At 37.2% G+C, this 21,418-nt stretch overlaps 1 protein-coding gene across 5 annotated transcripts in view; it reads left to right on the top strand.

Moving 5' to 3' along the window:
- ST6GALNAC3 (ST6 N-acetylgalactosaminide alpha-2,6-sialyltransferase 3) overlaps window positions 1-18,227 on the top strand; it is a 225,897-nt gene extending 207,670 nt beyond the window's left edge. For 4 of the 5 annotated variants that reach the window (XM_075508562.1, XM_075508561.1, XM_075508565.1 and 1 more), the window contains 2 exons: window positions 15,245-15,352; window positions 16,958-18,227. In XM_075508562.1, the coding sequence (XP_075364677.1) occupies window positions 15,245-15,352; window positions 16,958-17,144 (295 nt within the window). In that variant the 3' untranslated portion in view covers window positions 17,145-18,227. Of the gene's footprint in view, window positions 1-13,358; window positions 13,430-15,244; window positions 15,353-16,957 lie in introns of those variants that run through there. The other variant, XM_075508566.1, reaches the window with a different exon arrangement.
- The last annotated feature ends 3,191 nt before the right edge of the window (window positions 18,228-21,418 follow it).

Below are 21,418 nucleotides of genomic sequence, written 5' to 3'. Positions count from 1 at the left end.
AATTTCTATATGACTGGTTTAGGGTATGGGTTTTCTTGCTTTGCTTTTCTGAGATCTGCAGTTTATTTCTAACACTGGCTTCTTATCACAAACTTGCAGCCATACAACCTGATCTCATCAGATCAAACAAGGTAAATGTAGTCAGATCCAGTCAATACTTAGATGAGCGATTTCCAAGGTAACTGAAGAATGTATTAGGAAACTGTTCTGTATCAGTATTCCTCTCTTGCCAGCATTGAACAAGCATCTCCCATGCTGTGGGGAGTTTACCTGATACATAGTTCTTCATCTGCATCCTAAATTGTCCTTTATCACTGCCATGCTGTTAAACACCTTCCACGTTCCCCCACAAGTGGCTGCATTTGTCCATGTGTATGTAGTCTACCAAGAACCTTTTGGGATGAAAGGTACTACAAAGGTACTACATAAGCAATGGTGCCAGCTCAGATGCTATATTTTATATTAGCTTTCTGTAGCCCTGATTTTAGTATATCCCAACAGAATGTTAATTTTGAAGCACCATTTAGGTCAGCCTTTGACTGGAGAGTACAGAGCACTGTTTCCTTGACAAAAGTTCTTACGCAGAATCAGAAGTACTGGCATATACCTGTCAGAAGGGCAAGATAAACCAGCATTTCTATTATCATCTTCTGTGAGATACAACAGAATGATCATGGCTATTTTTTCTTCCTTTGTAAGCTGTGATTTAATTGGCTCATTGGACTTCACTGAGAGCTGGACCTGGACATTGCATCTTGAGGTTTCCATTTGCTTTCACTCTAAGCCAGCTGGCGTAACATTTCTTGATCCAACTGAACACCTAAGGTGAAATCTCACACTGTGTAGGCTTCTGTTTCTTCTCAGTTTTGTGTAACAGCTACAATTGTACCTCTCTTGGAGTAAATGTATGGGAAATCCATACATGAGGACTGAATATTGTAATAGCTGAGAGCTATGATAAAGAATACGAACTCACTTGTAATCATCAAGCTATAAGATAGCATCAGCGCAAAATGAAACAAGAGGCTATCAAACCTATTGCCAGAGGAAAATACAGATTAAATATAAATAAACAAAAAATACAAATGAAAGATATGTGTAGGCTTGTATAATGAGAAAGAGGGAGCCCAACAAGTTGAGTAGCTTCTTTACTGTTTAATGCCATACTCCAAAGACAAATATTACAGCTAATTTTTCAAAGAAGAAAAATTCATGCTTTTATTTTGTATTTTTTCCTGAATAAATAGCAAAACCATGGAACAATTTCCTTAACTGAAAGCACAGAATGAGACACGCAGCAAAGAAACACTATTAGTGTGATCATAATTGTGATTAGGTAATCACAATTGATTTTCTTGCTCTAAGACAATCATCATCCACCGTTTTGAAGGAAAACAGTGTGTGGCATAATTACAGGAACTGTGTATATAATAAAGAAATCTCTGAGCCACAAAGCTAGAATCTAGGTGTCTTCTTTCCACAGGTTTAGGGTGGGCCCCATATTAGGGGGCCTTATCTCCAAAAGGTACTTCTGCCTGTATACCAGACAATATACCAATTATACCTGTATACCAGACAATATACCAATATACCGACAGAGGAATTCAGCTCTGGCAGAAGTGGTTCCAGTGACATCAGTGAAGTTCTGCCTGACCACACCAGAAGTGAATTATGCTCACTGCTATTAATTTGGGAATTCAGTCTGTATACTGTGTCAAAATGCTGACACATGTGCTCTGAGAATTTCCAGTGAACATTTCTCTTTAGAGCAAATGGTAAAATGAAGTCAGGTGTCAATCATTCATAAATATCTTGTATTTATATATAAAGCTGGGTAGGTAATCTGATTACATATCAAAAGTATGTACCCTTATAGAAGGAACAAAAGAATGAAATCTCTCTTTGTTGATGGTTTTTCTCTCAGTTTGGAAAAAGAAATATTTTATTACACATTCTGGATACTTTGTAATATGCACTTTTGCACTATTTCCTTCCTCTGGTGCTAAATGAAGATACTTTCCAAAACCTCTAAAGCATAGACAAGTTTGCCTATGACTTTTAAATTCGGATTTAGGTAAGGAAGTCCAATTTACACAAGCTTGGAGAGGTTTTGTTAATACCAAACATATCTGAATATGCCTGTCTTTGTATGTTTGTAGGATTTCACGTTGCCTAATATAATGTTCGTCATGGTTTTAATTTTTCCTCAGAAAGGATCTCTTTTATGTCTGCTATTTACCATCCTTGCCAGAGTCATTGAACACAAGAAATTCAGTATCTACAAGATGCAGAAACTGCTTTCTTCCTCGCACTCATGTAATAGGTAATGGATGGTTTTAAGAAAGGATCTTTACTCTGTGCTTACCTATTCATGTGTAGGATTTTGATTTCATTTGAAATGAAAGGCGTAAACCTCAGGTCTGAAAACTAATGGAATTTCTGCATTTACCTGCTGATCCATAGCCTTTAGGTTAGATTGTGTGTCAGCCAGCAGTCGGCTTGTTGAATGAAGCAATACTTTAAAACTAAAATGAAAAGATTTCTGTTATATGTAGCCTGACACCAGATATGAAGGCAGATTTCTGGTGGCTTATTATTGGAAATATTTTCCAGTGTGTCTGATAAGCGAGACTGAACAAGCCGTAGGAAGTAGACTTAATCAGATAATGCTGACTTGCAGACTAGAAAAAAGAGAAGAAATGTATTTTGCCTAAGTGCTATGCCTTCTCTTGTCAAGACTGAGGACAAAATGGCTAGTGTGGTGGCAAAAGGCACTGCAGAGATCAGGCAGTAAACCTGCTGGTTTGTGAGTGTGGCTGTTGCACCTAAGCCTATTTATTTGTATATATTCATTGTCTGTATTATGGAAGGTTTATATCTAAGTGCTTGAGTGAGTTGGAGCTCTGGAGATGGGGCATATAAAAAGAGAGAGGAGGGGCATATAAAAAGAGGGAGAACATAAAACTGGATCAGCTATTCATTTTTCAGTAAGTCTAGGTATTTTTTTGGAACTTCAAAGGAATTTAAGATACAGACTTGTGAGGAGGGTCCCCATGAAGGATCGAGCGCTGTATTCTGCTCAGACTCTCAGTCCATGCACATCCTTCATGGAAGTACATTTGAACACTGGGGTTATTCACAGGATGAGCAAATTCTCAGTATGATTTGAGGAGCATTCGTGATGTGGCAGGATGGCGGACAAAGGAAGGTCTTGTAGAAATGCTTAGAATGAGTTCCGAAAGAACTGAAGCAAAAAGATTCCTTCATTATTTCCATGCCTAGATATGAAGTGGTAGTTACCACAGATGGATATTTAACACAGAAATATATTTAACACAGCTTCATATTCTTTCATCTCTTCAGATTGCATGTAGATAATAGATTATATCAAATGCAAACATAGTCAGTGCCACATTAATATTGCATGACAAACGTGCATACTTTTATTTGTTGGCCTGGACACTTTTTTTTTTTAACTATTTTTGGAAGATCCTCTTAGTTCTAATTTTTTTTGACAACAGCTCAGCTCTTGGCTTTGTACCTTAAATGTCTCTGCTCTGGGGAAAAGGAATTTAATTGCATAAAACCTACTCTGCACTGATTTTTCCAAACAACTACTGTAAGATTAAAGTTTTAAATGGATTGAGTGTCTCTATAAGTATATTCACATTCATACATGTCTGGAGTAAACATGCCACCTGGGGCTTCTGCTTTATTTTTCTTACTGTATATTTGGAATTCAAAATAAGGTTTATTTTGTGAGGAAAAATCAATAAATCATTTCAGTTGTCCCACACTTTGTATAACTAATTGTAATTAGTATAATGTCTTTGTTGGCAAGAGCTTATCAGGCAAATAGCATGAAGAGGCAAAGAAAAAGCCTCTAAAAGAATGATGTTGTTTTGTAAAGCTAACTATGATGCTATCTCTGGTATTGTGTGTGACTGAACTCTTAATTTTTAATCTGGTATTCCTTCCAGCAGTGTAGCTACTAGTGTTACCTGAGGTTCTCCATAATGTAACTTTATAACAGATTTTTGGCAGTTTTAAATTTTACAATTTGGTGCCAAAAAGATGTAGTCTTGAGTCATCTGCATTGTAACAAGTGGGCTGTAGTTTCTAGTTGTAATGAATTAGCTTGTTTTAATGTTTGCTATGCAAATCTTATAGATAAGAATTCAGTTAACTGTGATGTCCTGAACTTTGCTGCCTAGGGAGCAGCGACAGCCTCCTCTGGTGTATGCTGTCGGGTGTGTGGCCTTCTAAAGAGCTGCTTGCCTGCAGAGCTTTATTGGCAACATATCCAAGTCTTAACTAGCTGATACTGGGAATCACTGAAAAGATGATGTCACTAAGAACAATATAATATGTGGAGGAGAAATCAGAGCATTTATTTATAAAGCAAAGGACCGCTGTCCTGCTTCATGAATGTGTTCTAATAACTTTCATTCACTGGAAATATCAAATCCCTGAAGCGAAGTGATTTCTTCACCATACTTGATAACTAGGCATTAGCTTACACTGACAGTGAGGTGGCTAGATGATTAGTCTGACAATTCTTGAGTTTACTGTTCTCAAAAAGCTGGATTGTGAAAGACTCAGAAAATTAACTTGCTACTTCAGCTGATAGCAGGGAAGCCATAAAAATTCTCTTCTAGAGCATTTCACTGCCATTCTAATAAGTATGGAGATTTTTCTCCCAACTTCCATTTGTACAATTACCCTTCTGCAGTCTGTTCAATGCATATGAGAAGAAAACAGTCTGCAATTGTCCAGTGTTGAAGGAACTGTGCAGTGGGCTAGAAGGGAATCTACTCTGATCCATAGTTCCTCTTCCTATGAGCTTCTCTGTGGCAGTCTTCTGCTTTTCTAAACTGTTTGCTGTATCATGCTTTTTTCTAAAGGCTGCCATCTGAGAGAAAAAAATACACCATTCTTTGTCTGTTCCACCGAATATGTCTGTCTGCAATCAAGATGCTGCCTTCAGTGTAAATATTTGTGTCAGTGGCTGCAGGCATCTGGCCTTCAGAAGACCCTGCTGCATAAATGTAGTGGCTTTTGGTGAACAGAAGGGGAAAGAGAAAAGCTAATCTTGTGTGTCCTGAGGATTTGGGATGCTATATTTCAAGTGGGGCTTTAATTAGACCTCAACGTCTTCTGTCCACAATGTACATCATGAGAGGTGCCCATCAGAAAGCCAGCTACTATGTAAACAGAGCAATGGAGAAGGTAGGGGAAGTTTCAGTAGCTCAGGGACTAGGATTGTTTGCTTCTTTCTAGATAGTTGGACAGAGGTGAGTTACTTAAGAAAGCAGTGAAAGACTAGAGACACTTGGATGGAATATAGAGAGTAAGCAAGACCATAATATTGATACTAAACAGTAATATGATACCTACGTATGTGTGTGTGTTTCATTAAATTGTATGTCAAAAAAAGAAAAGGAAAGAGAAATTTTTTGTTCTTTTTTTACTTTAAGGAAAAGTTAATCTGGAGAAAGTTACAGTAGTAAAAGGGAAGGCAACATCTGTGTTAATTAGCAGTTCATCTTCAAAGCTTGACTGATGGGTTACATTATGGCCTCTTGCATTTGAATTAAAATTCAGACCCACGCAAGTTCTATTTTTACCTCCTTTTTTCCACATCAGAATAATTTGTCTGGATTTAAGATTTCACTTTTGCTAAAAATATTGATGTTCTATAATCTAAAATGAACTTTTGGTTTGTGCAAATAGGCAGTGTAGAGATGAGCATTGTGGCTCTGGATTCAATTTCAGAGAATGTGGCTTTATAACACAATGTGGTATTGTAGCAAGTTTCTGTGGAACAGTACTAGAAGGTCTTGCATTTATTTTATTCCATTCCACCTGCTATATTTGGTGGAGAGACTTTTGCACGCATGTTAAATTACTACTTATATACGTGCCTTAAATGTAAGGGAGAAAATTTCAGTATGCATCAGTTCCCTGTGAGAACTAGGGATAAGGATATGTACGTTCTCCAAAGAATCTGTTTCTCTTGATTATGTGACAGTTAAGCTCTTTCGGTCAAGGTCTGTCACATGTGGGTGTATAGTGCCTTGCACAGTGAGGATTTGCAGTGCTACTGTAATGTAAATAATCAGTGAGTGATTTACCAATAAATTAGGAATTAATTTTAGAATACCTGGAAACACCCTTATGAATCCACAGCTGGGGAGAGACAAGTTGTTGATAGAGGGATATGCACCGATGAAGGCCTTATCTGTGGGGTTTGAGTTCTCTTTTTTCAGTGAATATTTTCCTTTCAGAAATGAAACTTCCCATTAATATTATGGCTGGCCCTCCATAAGCTTTTTTTTGGATGAGCCTCCATCCTGGTGAAAAGCAAAGTTCTTGGATAAATGTGAAGTATAGGGAGAAAAATACAATGCTGCCTTCCCTTCCACGTTAACATAAAGAAGTAGTGATTGAACTAATGCAATGACTGCAGATTGTAGAAAATTTAAAAGGATATCATCTGATGTACATCAGTGTGGTTTCTATCAGCTGAGTATCTGGTGCAATGTTCTCCCCACTCAATGAACAGAGTTAGGGTACAGTCTCGTGCTAGCTGTTCTTTCATTTTCACCATAGCAGTAAAACAAAATACCTTTATAAAAGCCTCTGCTCACATCCCAACGTCACAGATGTACAATGTGCACCTTTAGAAAGTAGTCTCATATTTTTTGCTTTAAACATAAAAAAGCCCCAACTAATAGAAAATGTTTTTATGAAAAATTTAAGCTTCTTTCAGCCAAGGTTAGATGAACTCCCTTCAGTATCTTGTCTTGACAAGGTAAGAGCTAATCAAGAAATTTCTTCTGTATTCACCTACAACAGATTTCACTAAAATATGCAGCTAGGAGTAGTAAGTGCCCTTTAATACCAAAAGAAAAGGGTGGGAAAGCCAGCTTCATTAATTCTCTTCGGGGATCCTGGATTAACTGCAGGTCTGTTTAGTTTACATCCTCCCTGGAGAAAAATGTGCAGACCCAAGACAGCAAGTATTGATTTAAATCTAGATGCAGGAAAAAGTCACTGTTGTCTTTTTTTCTTCCACTTGGCACACTTTTGAGTTTTGATTCATTTTTGGTTACAAAGGATGAAAATCTAAATCCTTCTCTACTCCCTTTCATGCTGTGGGAAAATGTTGAACCAGCTCTCAGCAAACTGGATGCAGCTGCTGGTGAAGAGGAGAGCACATAAAGCTGCCCTACAGAGGCCTGTGGCACAAGTCATGAAACCTGTGTCAAGGTTTCTGCTGTCACTCCCTTTGTCACAGCCATCAGGGACTGCAGTAAGTCTTTGACCTAGCATAGGCCAATGGAAAGTGGAGAACAGTGGGAACAGGAGTACACCACGGTGCCACAACTAACTTGCTGGCCTGAGTACTGTCCAGGGAAAGGAGATTTGGCATTACCTCCCATTGCTTCAACCACTGCAAGCATAAGTAATTGTACTGTGGAGCAAGCGCTATGCTGGCATAGACCAGAAGAGTTGCATTTCCTGATAAGCTCAGTCTTCCTAAAGGGTGGAGTGAATTTTACTCAGGTGATTTTTGAAGAGAAAAATGGCTGTGTAAAGGTGCCAACAGCTTAGCCCTCAAATCTGCTTATGTGAATTTAGTTTCCTTTTGTTCCAAACACAATTACATGGTTGTAATGGTCCACACTTCTGTGGATCCTCTTCTGATTTAAACATCCATTTGCTCATCAATGTAATCCAAGTGCAAATGGAGATGTGTGGAGCCATACACTTCTCTTTCTGCACAATACACCTCCAGTGGGTCAAGGTTATTGGTAATCATGCATAAACTGCTTGACTTCACGTCCCAGGTGGCAACTGCAACCAGGGCACTTACAAAAGGCATCTTTTACTAACAACTTGAGCACATGCAATAGTGTGGGCTATGCCTCAGACCACAGTTTGTACTTAAGAAAGGGAAATAAAGACTTCTTGATTCAAGAGAAATCAAGAAAATATGTATTTCTGGAAATAGGAGGATTAGAGAAGAGAGTGAGGAAAAAAAAAAGATTGTGATTTACTGTTCTGTAAACAGTTTGCACCAAGAGCACAATTTGTATCTGAAGAGTCAGTGCGAGCTGCAGAAGCCCAACAGCTGCAAGAAATTTAGCTAGCAACTCTTGTTCTCTATGGGGGATGCCATTCAACTTTAAAAGATTAGCACAGGTCTTCCTGCACAAGAATCACCTCAAAATAATACATATATATATATATATATATATATATCAGCTGGAAGGCAGGGTTTACAATTATAATTCTTTAGTCTTGCTTCGTTTCTGTGAGCTTTGCAGCAAGCTGGACCTCTGTGATTACTCTTGATAAACAGGAATTCTCCTTTTCTTCTCTGAGCTCAGCAGCACAGGCATCTGAAGGAGCCCTCTCTGCCTGGATGAAATAACTTCCTTCTCTTGCCTGAGTTCACGACTGAGCTGAGATACATCAAAGTCAGGTCAAGGAATCAGAAATAAGAAGCCTGGGCAGTAGGTAGAAGTAAATTTCTTTAAGCTGCTTCCCCTTCCCCCCACCCTGCTTTGTTTCAGGTTTCCATGCATATATTGAATAGAGCAGAGAAAGAGAGGAAAGAAATAAAAAAATATGTACGCAACACAGAGATTGGAACTATATGCATAAATTACATACCCAAGGAGGTGCCACATGGATTTCAGTAATTGCAGTAACAGATTCTTCCTTATTTCTAATATTGTTTTTGCCTGTCTTGCCAAAAATTGTAAATAGTAAGTCAAATAGTTGTTTGTTGTTTTTTTTTTTAAATTAGATGCAGTTAAATACAAAGCCATCATTTCTCTGTTCCCTTTTGTGATCATTCAGAAGTGTCCTTCCTGTCTTTTTTCCAAGGCCGTTTTGACATATGATTTATTAATTGTTACATCTCTTTTTCAATCAGATTGTGAGGGGACATTCTCATGAGCTAGTTTGTGACCTAGGAGTAGCCTTTACTGCAGGTTTGTAGCAAATTCAACTGAAACAGACTCTTGTGCTCTGTGTTCCATTGGTGCAGTATTAATATAGATAGAAAACCTATATTTCTGGAGATTAATCGGACAGTATGCCACCTGACTGCAGGTTATTTTCAGGATTCACAGTAAGGATGATCTACCAAGAGTTTGGGCTGGAAGGAGTGCATCACTTCTCCATTCCCAGGTACATCTTGCTGGGCACAGCCACTGTCTGAATCTGGAATGTGGTCTGTACTCTTCATAATGCATTCCACTTGTTTAAGCTTTGCATAAAACCATACATGATGGATAATAAAACATCTGTCCATATATAAATGTTTCACTTTTCAGAATGACCTGAAGCACCATGTGGGCTTTTGAATGTGTGAGACAGGCTGCTCACTGCTAGAGGGGCATGCGTGTTTATTATTAGATGTCCTGCATCATTATAGAATGCAAAGCAAGCACATGCATGCATGCACACATGTACAAAAGAATGAATAATTATGACAAACAACTGCCTAACAGGTATCTTTATAATGCAGAAATAGCAACCATTTTTACCAGGTGAAATCAATTCTCTGTGCTTGCATCTTCATTGCTCTTCTTGTGCTATTTTTTCTGCAGAAAGTGTATAATGAAATTATTAGCAACAAAGCACCAAGTCTTACAGAAAACAGAATTAAATCTAGGCTAGTGCTAATACTCTTCAGCATTTAGAGTCTTACCCTTCTCCTGTACCAAATGTACTTCCTTTTTTTCCTCTCAAGAAAACAGCTTTCTGGCATGAGAAGTATATGTGCTCCTCAAAGGAGACGTGCTAGGAAAATGAGCCTTGCCATTCTCTCAGAGGTGGAGGCATTTTTCTGTCAGCTGATTCTAATCTATCATTTACAAGTCTACTTTTGATATAAAGAGGAAGGCATAGACCAAACTTGTGACTTGGGAAATGTGGGCATTTAATTTGGCAAAGAAGAAGAGCTGTTCAGCAGCTATATTCAGAGGCACTTCCTCAGAAAAAAAGCAAAATCTCAGTCAACGTAAGTACAATGGTAGCATTAATTTGGTTAGCATAGAATTAAGTAATGGATCACCAGTTTGTGCTGGTAGATAAATTTTCCATATTTTTAGTTGTAAGGAAACATACTGTTATTCACCAATGCAAAATCCTACAGTAACCCAGAGAGAAAAAGAGCTGTTTGTCTTTAACAAGGGAGCACAGGGGACACGTGCCTTCTACCCTCATTTCCGAGGGTCAGTCACAGACAAGGCTGACACAGGGCGAGTGGCAGAGAGCCAGGCAAAACCAAAAGTATACTGAACCCCTCCCAGAAGATTAATGGTATCTTGATGCACCGTGGATACAAATAAGTACCAGAGACATGTCTACCTGAACACAGTCTAAGCTAATCTTGACACAGTTCTTGAAAATATTTTTATTTATTTTGAATAATTTTTAGAAATCTTTTAGCGTGTTGGAAGGACATCTCACATTATGAAGCCTCCACTCTATGGATTACAGGTGTCTTAGTTTGTTTAGACCAATACCTTTATTTATACTTATTTAATAATCAAGGGGCCTGACAAGCTGCTGCAAATAAAGCTGCTGATGATTGAGTAGTTTGGTAGGAGGGTCATCTGAGGATTGCAGTCTATAAACAGCCTTTATGAAAAGATAAATTTTTTTCTCAATTAATTGGCCTGGAGAATCTTGTCATTTCAATCTGTCGTTGTTGAATTTTATTTTACTGCAATATTTTGAATTGAAGCAAAAAAAGAAAAGTGTCTAGTTAATGCTTTTGGGAAGCTCTCTGTTACTTAATAGCTTCTTGAAGTCCTAAATGTCTTTGTTTTTCATCTTAATTAACACTCTTAATTGACCTTCTGTGCTCTCTAATTTCTCCCAGTAAAGAATTAAAAAATAGACTTCTAAATTATTTTCTGCAATCAGATTGACATGAAATTGCTTGTCTACAGATCATCTCTGCCTTAACAAACTTTTTTTTTTTCATTTTTATTTTTTTACCACTAAAGTCCCCACTGGAAATTACAGTCCATTGAACCATAGAGCTAGAATTGATTGTGCACATTAAAAATCCTGGAACAATTGAACAAAGAAAATAACGTCCTGGAATTCTATGGCAAAATCAGAACTCAAGTGACAACAAAACTTTTACCCAGTTTGAACTCACCTCCCCTTGATCATTAAGAAAAGATTTGATGTTCCTCCATTTTCCCCTGATGAGAGAAGGAACTAGTTTTTCCTTCATTTAGCCTACATCAAAGCATGGTTATAGATGTCAAAGAAGATGAATTTCAATTGCCAACATTTTTATGGGACACTCTCTGTTCCATCTTCTTTATATCAATTTCTTAAGCTTTTTGTAGAATATTGGAAAGCTAAGGCTAAAGAACCCTAATTGCTTTTATTTTTAATTAACTTTTAATTAAAGCTTTATGTATCACACATTACAGTTCTAGCAAACCTAAACATGTTTTTTACCATTCCCTTCTAAAATATAGAAGGCAAGTCTCCTTTTTAAGGTGTTGTGAGAAACTATAGTCAGTTGTTTCTCCTGGAGTTTATGGAAAGCATTACTAAAAATGCAAATTCTATGTTTTTGAGACTTGAAACTTGCAAATAACTATTAATCTTGGAGCTTACTTTTATATTCTGAGATGAAATAATGACATTTTAAGTACTTAAACCTTCACTAAGAGTAAGATAGGCAAGCATATACTTTGTTTCAAGCATCTTGTTGATTCCATTGGTGTTTTCATGTGTTTAATGTTAAGCATATGCCTATGTACTTTTCTGAAATGCGGGATGGTATTTAGCAGAATGAATTACATCCAAATAACTAACATTTATTTAAGAATCCTAATAATGTAGGATGTATGCAAAATAAGCTTTCATTTTCAAGATAAACAGACAAAGTACCTTTTGTGAGCATTGCCTTTTTATTGCTGCATCCAGCTGTAAATCATGTATTGAGAGCAAAACCGTCTTCTTTTTAAATGCATTTTTTGAAAAATAGTGCATTATTTTCTCCTGAGCTGTTGAGACAATTTCCTGCCTAGATCTGGTGCCCCATTAATTTTAGAGTATAAGAAAAAGTCACTGTGAGCCATAGGGAATAATTTTGGATTTGCTGCACACACATATATCACAATAGATTTGCCTATAGTAGTTCTACGGATGATGTTTAACAAACGCCTGTTTTCCCTATTTTGGGATTAATGTCCTCCTTCCCTCAGATTTGTGCAGTAACATAGCCTTATGTGACACATAAATGGAGGATTCTGTTATTTTCAGTGTGTAAAATTTGAAATTTGAATGCAATTACAGTAACAAGAGGAACTCTTTCTAATGAGTCTCAAAAAGCCCTGGCCAAAAAACACGTAAAACTCTCCTGTAGAGAAAGAAATTGAGTGCATGGTGTTAACATAATAGCAAGGGCTGAGACATTGCTTTGCACTACAGTTTTATGGGATGATATTTTAAAAGGTATTCAGAGATTTATGACTTTTTAGGGACAGCTAAAATTGCTTTCACATTTCTAATATTGCTTTCATTAGAATGTTGAAAGTATGTTTACGGTATCAGATTGAATTCTAAGGTGTTACCAAATCATCCAGAATCCCCACTGCTTAAGTATATTCCCTTGTATCCCTATGTATCTTCAGCAGAAAAAATGGGAGAAATAGAAGTGCTTTGTTTTAAAGTATATAATCTGTATTCTGTCATGTACTTCATCTCCCAGGGAAGGTATCTGGGAACTCACTCTGCTGTTTTTATTTATCCTGCCAGTGCAGTATATAGATGAGAGGACTAAGGTCCAATGGTGTTAAAACAAGACATGAAATATTGATTAATTCTTTTTTAAAATTCCTTTTTCCTCCTGAGTATAGCAAATTTCAGATGCTACTGTCAATATAGTACTCTCCAATAAAGCTCCATTATTGGAAGGGTCCTGATCTTCATAGTGTTCTTATAAATGGTTATTATGATTCTAAATGGCTTTAAAAGCTCAAGGCTAGTGTTCTTCTGGTACAAGAGCAGAAAGCAAGTTAGAAGCAATGCAGCTTTTTATCATGGCAGAATGTTGCTCCGAAATAACATGAATTGGATTGGGAATTCTCTTTGCTAGACAGTAGCAGAACATTCTCTTTGAAGAAATGAAGATCCTAACAGGACAGATAAACAGATGTACAGTTTCGTGGCTATAAAGGTGTCAAGTAAAGACGCACAATTATAGTTGGTGTCCACCTAATGAAACACAGGTATTTGACACCCTGCCTTTTGTTCCCACTTGTCATTCTTCAGTGCTAAATTAACCCTTTATTTATTGTTACCAGAATGGTCCTTTACAAAAGCAGCTAAACAGATACTTAGGAGTTTTCCCAAGGAAAAGGATGTTTCAGGAAAGGTAGGGATAGAAGTTCACACCTGCTAACCCATGAAGGATGATAGACATGGGCAAGGAAGAGAAGATGTAGCCCAAACTACTTTGAATGTTCTTGAGTACAATAAAACTCTCTGGGAGTTGAGGTAGTTGTTTTTCACTAAAAAAAATAAGATTTGTTTAAACTGGAGTGTACTGGAGTTTCTTTAGGAATGTAAAGCTCTTGGAGCTTTTCCACTATCCATAATAAAAGGTATTCATCAGAGAAGGAATTTGAATCTCAGCCCTGTATGTGTCAGGTAAATGTCATTATAAAGGTTGTACAACTACTTTTTCACCCATCATCTTAATTAGTATTTAGTCAAACTTCAACAAGAAAGATCAAGGAAGTAACACATAATCTAAGCCAAAAGCCACTGATTGGCAGATTTACCTGGGAGGCAGGAGACCATAGTACGTTCTTGCTCTGAACCGGGAAGAAACACCTGAGGTTGGTTCTTCTGTCTCACAGGAAAGTTGGGTTTTATAGGCTGGATAAGTTGCTATATGATTTTTTTTTCCACATGAAAGCTTTATTCCTACCCCAGGATGAAAATGTTTTCAGAAGATTTTGTTGATGGGGATAACTGATTCGCACATAGGGCTACTTGGGAGTTCTTTTGCAGCAGAACTTAATTGTGTGCAAACCTTAGGCTACTTTAACTTATGATGGAGAACAGACTGCTCCCTGCTGTACCCAAAAGATAAGAGCTAAAAGATATGGCATAAAGCTAAATTATCCCCTCCTCTCACCAATATCCAACTCTCTCAAACTGAGACAAAGTTGGGGCTCTATTAAGATGGTTTTATGACTTCTGTGATATATTCCTTTGGAAATTGGACAAGTTATTTATAATTTTAAGGCAATTATTGTCACTGATTTCAGTCAAACTGAAAGCAATACATGCACAAAGCTGGACTTCAAGCAGTTTGTAAGCAGTGAGGGCTAAGTGTGTTCTTATTACTTACGAGGTTTTAAAGCAATAAGTCTTGCTTGCCCAGGTTATATGGGTAGCTCTGTTGAGTCCCCCATTGGTAACACTGGTGTGCGTAGAGTGAACAGGATCTGGTCTGCAATTAACAATGCATACGTTTGCTCGCATAGCCAACGTGTGAGCCAAATCCTTACACATATCATTTGTTCTGACACATGCAGGTAATACTTTTGGACTGATTTACTGCAACTAGTTATTTGAGCAAAGGTTATCAATCTGGGCACTGTCCTCTTGTGTATTTCTCTCTGCTATGTTTCTCTCTGCTTAAAGAATGATAACAAATTTACATAAAGGGATATGCACAGAAATTTGTTTTTCAAAGCCTTCTATTAGATGGTTTTCTACCAAAATGTCCTTAGAAGTTTCATTACTGTGTGAATATTCAAGCTGAGGATAGCCCACTGCAGATTAAGAATTTGCTTGTGGAAGAGGATGGTGCATACTTGCATGCAAATAGCACAAACTCTGCCAGTAGTAGTTTGCTTTTTGGTGAACTTTATCTCATTTTACACACTCTACTAATTGCTATCTTTCGGATGTAAAAATAAATTATTTTCTGTGTTATGGGAGATGCCTTGTTTGACTTCAGATATTTAACATGGTATTTTTTCTGTGGACAATAGCTTGAGGCCCCAAGCTGGTAAGAATGAGAGCATATCTATAAATAATTCAAAATAATTGTATGGTTTTGACAGATTGTCAAGTTGCTTAATGCCTTTTGTCCCAGGTAATAGATTACATTTCTTTGATAAAGTGTTGATAATTTCTCATTGCAATTTGTTTTGTGTACGCTGTATTTTTACAGAGTCCAGTCAGGCTCATATCTCAGTACGGGTTGGTTTACCTTAATTTTGGCTATGGATGCCTGCTATGGAATTCACGTCTATGGGATGATAAATGACACCTACTGCAAGTAAGATCACAGGAAATTATTTTCATGCATCTACAATTCTGATGTCTTGTCAAAATTTCACAATTGATTTTAATATCATAAATCCAAAAAATGGATCAGGCAGTCATTTCTCAGTGTTTTGCATTGATGTGACACTATTGTCAGCATATTTAGTCCTGATATGGCATTTTCTGTTGATAAAATAAAAAAATTTACAAAATTTAACATCAGATGTCATAAGGAACTATTTTTAATCAAAGATCTTTTGCAGTTTCTGAATTAGCTGGAAACAAAGTATGTCCATACTCTTCTGACAAAATGTACTTACTTCTACTGCTAAAGCAAATCTATGGGGGAAATACTAATATATTAGTTCTCTGGATACCAAATACACCTGGAAGTGAAAGAAACTGATTAGCGCAGTATAGTTACCTGAAATTACATTTCACCGTCATTGAGCAACCTGCTTGAACTTTCTAGGTTATATATGGCTTGTTTTGAGTAGTAGGGGGTTTCTAATTAGATAATAAAACAAGTCCTGCGAGCTTTATCACAGTAAACTGGCATAAATTCCAACCAACCACTGTTAGTGACCTTACAGTGACAATGGATTAATCCTACTGTCAGAAGTATAACTCTAAACACAATTTTTAAAAGTCCAAGTTAAATGCTTTAATCTACAGTATATGGTAGCAAAATATAAAATGAAACTATTCCTCATTTAGAAAAGCAGGAAATGTCATAAACAATTTATGATACTAGTACAAATCAATTCTTCTGTACCTAGGCTGTTTCAGGTCTTGCATGTAACCACTGCAGTGGGTCCTCAGCTCCTAGAGTAAAGTCTTTGTGCAGACCCTCGCTCCATATTCTGTGTTACTCCAGTGTGGGACTCATTCCTGGCAGACCCTAAAAAAAAAAAAAAAAAAGGAATTTGAGTCACAGCTGTTTAATTAGGGTATCTTAACATTAGAGGCTGACTTTTTAGAACTTGCAGATCTCGCTGATTGAGTGAGTCATCCAGATGGAATGAACATATGTTGTTCTTTGTTTATGAAAACACAGTAGGCGCCCTGAGATGAGGGGTGACAGGACTAAAGTTGTCCTCACAGAGTTCAGCCAAGCTGGCATTGCATAGCCCTGATGTAAAACCAGTAAATAGCGTGATAGCACTTCAGTCTGTTGGCAGCAAAGAAGGATGGGTTTCCTTAAAGCTGCTATTCTGACTGCATTACCTGCTTATAATGTATATTATTCTTATAGCTGCCTTATTCAGCCAGTTTAAGAACCAGTTTCAAGAGCTACGACTATCCAATCAAAAGACTTTGCTTAGGGATGGAGCCTTATGGACTGAGTTCTCCCAGGTTAAACAAAATGTGCAGTACCCATAAGAGCCAGCCCATCAGCTTCTTGCTGACTGATAAGATTAGTGTATTTTGAGAGATACATGTAGCTTCATTTTCTATAGGAAAATTCCTATAAATTATGCTGTAATGAAAGCCCTTATACAATTTAGCAAAGGAGCTCAGGTGCTGAAACATGGAAAGGATTTCAGTGAATTCAAGTGCAATATATATTAATGTTTTTCTTGGAAATAATACTTAAGTGTATCTTTTTTTTCCCTAGGTCAGAAGGCTTTCGTAAAGTTCCCTACCACTATTATGAGCCAGGAAGAGATGAATGTGAAGAATACTTTCTGCATGAAAATGCTCCATATGGAGGCCATAGGTTTATCACAGAAAAGAAAGTATTTGCTAAATGGGCCAAGAAGCACACAATAATATTTACACACCCCAACTGGACATTGTCTTGATACAGGTTTTCTTAACTCTCCTTTAACAGCATATTACAAAAATGTCTCAGTTTACAATAATTTTGCTTACATCTGGCTAGCCTTTCTCAGCCTAGGTAACACTAAACTGAAAACTAGAAGACAAAGAGGGTGATGGTTCAGCTGTTAAGCAAAATTAATCAATCTGTGGAAGGCAGACACATTGTTTGTTATTTCTTAGGGTTTTACTCCACACAATGCACTTTATACTTTAACTGGATTTTACTTCAAGGCAGTAGCAGTTAAAGACAGATGAGATTTCCTGTATATACAGGTGCACGCAGAGAACATGGTGGTCCTTTAAAACTTGTCCATCACCTTAGTTAATTAAAATTAGTATTTGTAGCTCATTAGCAGTACTGCAGCACTAGTTCCATTTGTGGTATTAGTAGAAATTTTCCACAAAAGAAATATGAGGAAAAATATAGACCTCCAAGGTCTATGAGTGAGTAAATTTCAAAAAAATGCCTGAATACACTGATACATGTGAGCACTTGCATATATGGTAAAACTAGAGATGAGCTAAACATGGTTCTTGAACTGTACGCAACTCTCGCATGAGAAGATATTATTTATGCAAGGCTCCTGATTAATTCATAACTACTGAAATGCAGCTTCCTTCCACCCTGGTCAGGCTGCACCATCTTGGATGACGTGTTTTGTACTTTTTGAGGCTGTTGTCCCACAGTTTAGCTCTTGCAGCATAGCACTTAGCAAAGACTGTTTTGCAGCCTATGCTGAACCTTTGGCTTTTGTACTAAGCCTGCTGTCAGTACCCAAGCTGGTTAGTGTAAAGTTGTCTCATGAACATCTCCATTTACTCCAGTTGTGCCTTTGAGTTGCTCCAACATCCAAATACCAGTATTTTGACAGTATTTCCCATGCAGCCACCGTAATTTATTTTAAATCTCCAGTTTCTCCATCTTTAAAAATGGGCATAGTATCTATCTACCTCACAAGGGAGTTGTGAGGATTAATTTAAGTCCATAAAGCACTTTCCTGATGAAGAATGCTACAAAGCATTTATTCTTAACACAAAAACAATGGTACCTGTCATTTATTCTTGTCTGTTGGGTATTTGAAGAAAGTGACAGCGTGTCTGGATCTGATGGCGAATTGTTCTGTGCATCTGCTTTCCTACTGAGGATAATTTGTAATACTGAGTTCTCTCAGCTTGCATTGCTTCAGATGGAGTTGAAAGAACTCATCACTTTGCAGTATTATCTGCACATCAAGAGGCAGTTCAAGAATTTTAAAATATACTCATCTCTAGTTGAAATATGTATTTCCAAGCTCACTCTCATGGAAAGTTTTCAACTGCAGCAGACTCATTTGTAATATGACCATAATTCAGCTACACATGTGAGTTTTATTTAAACTGTATTTAAATTAATGCTTTAAGTTTAGCATGTGTCCTACGAATATTTTAACATCTGGAATGTCAGATTCAACACTGTAATAGCCAATACTGTGAACACTTGAAAGAATTATGTGTGGAACATGAGACACGGGGTTTACTCACACTACTTAAACATTAACCAACAGGAAACTTTGTATGCTTTTGTAAATCATGAAAAGGGGAAAGTAAAAAGCTATTTTTACATGTAAGTATTTGTATACTGACTATTTCCTATTGTATATTTGTATATATAAATCTATATTTTATATGTTCATGGCATATATATTCTCTCATCAGCAGCTGCATCTCTTAGGATGGGGAGGAAATCTCTTCACCAGTGTTCTCCTCCTGATAATTGGTTTCTTGTTCCTGTTGGTAGGTGATGCCAGGGTATCATCTCTCTTGCCCCTTCTATTTTCTACTGTAAATGCAGCTTTCTGATTTTATTTTTAATATAGCTCAGCTTTCACTGCTTACTTTAGTGCTGTAAGTGTTCATGCTGCTTGTCAGACAGAGGCATGGGCCATGATTATGATCCTGGATAAACATCTGTATTCAAATACAGGCTCTGTCCCAGACTTCCTGTGTGACTTGATGTCTCACCTTCCTGTTTGGAAGAGGAGAACAATAATATTTTCCTACTTCCTGCCTTGACTGATTTTCTTGTAAGGTCTTGAGACGGGTATTCTCATTTGCAATGTATTTGTATAATGCCTTGCAGAAGAGGTGCCCAAAGTGTCTGAAGGCCACAGGCAATGCTATAATATACAAATAATTCAAAGTGGCTGCTTCTTGTCCCTGGAGTTTAAAATCAATTGTAGGCTAATATAGCATGGGATGAAATCAAGAGGGGGAAGGGTCATGGATGGATGAAGAGTTGTAGTAGCAAAAGACAGTGAGCTAGATTTATTGCTATATGCATATGCATCTTTTCAGTTCAGATGGATGGCTGGATAGATGGAAAGCTAATAAAAAAATTGTAATGCAGGATTTGAAGAATGCAGGACACGCAGAACTAGGGAGAATGTTCCACACATATTGTACAGGGCAGCCTGGGAAAACCTATACTCCCTTGTGGGAAGAGGAGCTGAAAAGGAAAACATCAGTCAAATTGAACTTGTATTTAGAGGGTCTTTGGGTTAATAGAAAGTTACTATGAAAGTGCTGCACATGGAAGTGCAGTTGGGCTGGACAGACTTACATGAGAACTGTCCTCATGAAGCATAGTCTTTCTCCCCAAGAAGCACAGCATAAGGATTCTGCCTGAGTTGTGTTCATGCAAGGCAGTTTATAAGCCTGAGAAAGTTTTTAAAATAATTAAGACTTGCCAAATCGCCATAAATCTGTTGTAAAATATGTGCTTCATACTGAAGCTCCTTGCAGAGTGCTTGCATACTGTATGAAACAATATCTCATGCAAAGGCTAGCTAAGAAAAATACAGCTCTAAGAACAGCTAAATGTACAGCAAAATTGAGAACATCATTAGAGTGCAGTTGTCACAGAGCGAAGTAGAAGTGTTGCTCTCTGCTTGGATTTGCAGTAGGAGCAGATCCACTTTTAGAAACATTGCAGCAGGCTTCATTCACACTAGAGTAAATGAACATCAGTTCCCTTATTTAAATGAGCCTGTCTTTAGCATAAACTAAACACATATTTGCATGATTTTTATTATATGAGTAAGGAACTGTGACCGCTGTGTTAAAGATGATTCTACAAAGAAATGACTTTGTCGAATTCTGTTAAAAATCAGCATTGTGGTACTTGAAGAAAGAATCTCACTACTTGGCTGTGTAGTAAGAGACCTTGATGATTCACCTTCTGAGATCAGTTAAGATATCAGCTGAGAATCATTTATTAATTCTTTAAAATAAAGAATAAACTACAGTTTACCTGAACGTAATCAGATCCTAATTGCTTATTCATTCAAGCAGTCCTATTTTAATCAACTACTCATGTGTATAAAACAAGCAGGGAGTTTACCTGAGGTTTTAAAAATAGATCTTCACACTGCTGCTAATAGAGGAATATTCACAAATAACTTGGCTTTTTTTTTGCCATCAGTCAGCTAAGTAGTCACCAAATGTTTCCTTTTATAATTTAGTTAGTTTTTTAAAATACATTTTTTGAAGGGGAAAAAAAGGCATTTATTGATTGGCTTACTGTAGGCTTGGTTTTAATAAACATTTAAATTTTAATACACTTTATGTTTTATGTTGCATTACCTTCTGATTTAGTTTTTTTTAATAGAAAAAAAAGTTGTAAATAGGAGCAGAAATTTTCCAAAGAAAAAAAAAATATTTTGACTGGCTAATTATTAATTCACAGGTAATTAACTGAATGACATAAAAAATTGGGGTTTGTTTTTCCAAACAGACACAGCAGACGTGTTCCCAACCTTGTCATCCCCACTAGATGGCCAGATCACGGCCCTCTGCTTATACCAAGGCCTCTTCACAGAAAGAAAAAAGTAGTCTATGTATCCAGCCAAATTCCCTTTCCATCTGGGCTGGGAGGCTCCATCTGCAGACTGCTCGTATCAGTTACATCAGTAAGCGGGAAGGACTGAGGAAGAGTTCTGCTTAGGAGCAGATGGTGTTCCAACTTCTAAAAAATGCCCCTAAAGTGCTTTAGGAGAGGAGTACCCATTGATATCTCCTGGAAATACTTTTCGAAAGTATTCTCTTTCTTCAAATGCCTTTGCTCCTGTGTAGAACTATTGTCCTACTCTCTCCGGTAGGAATTATCAGCAATGGGAAAGCATGCCCTTTACAGGAAAAAGTAGAGGCGAATTCTGTGGTGTTAAAGATTTCTATATAAACGACACCAGGGATGAAGAAGTCAGCCTGACACAACTTA

Source organism: Mycteria americana, chromosome 7, assembly GCF_035582795.1.
Source record: "Mycteria americana isolate JAX WOST 10 ecotype Jacksonville Zoo and Gardens chromosome 7, USCA_MyAme_1.0, whole genome shotgun sequence".
NCBI classification, from domain to species: domain Eukaryota; kingdom Metazoa; phylum Chordata; class Aves; order Ciconiiformes; family Ciconiidae; genus Mycteria; species Mycteria americana.
Note: the sequence above shows the minus strand (reverse complement) of the source record. Positions and strands in the feature narration are given on the sequence as shown.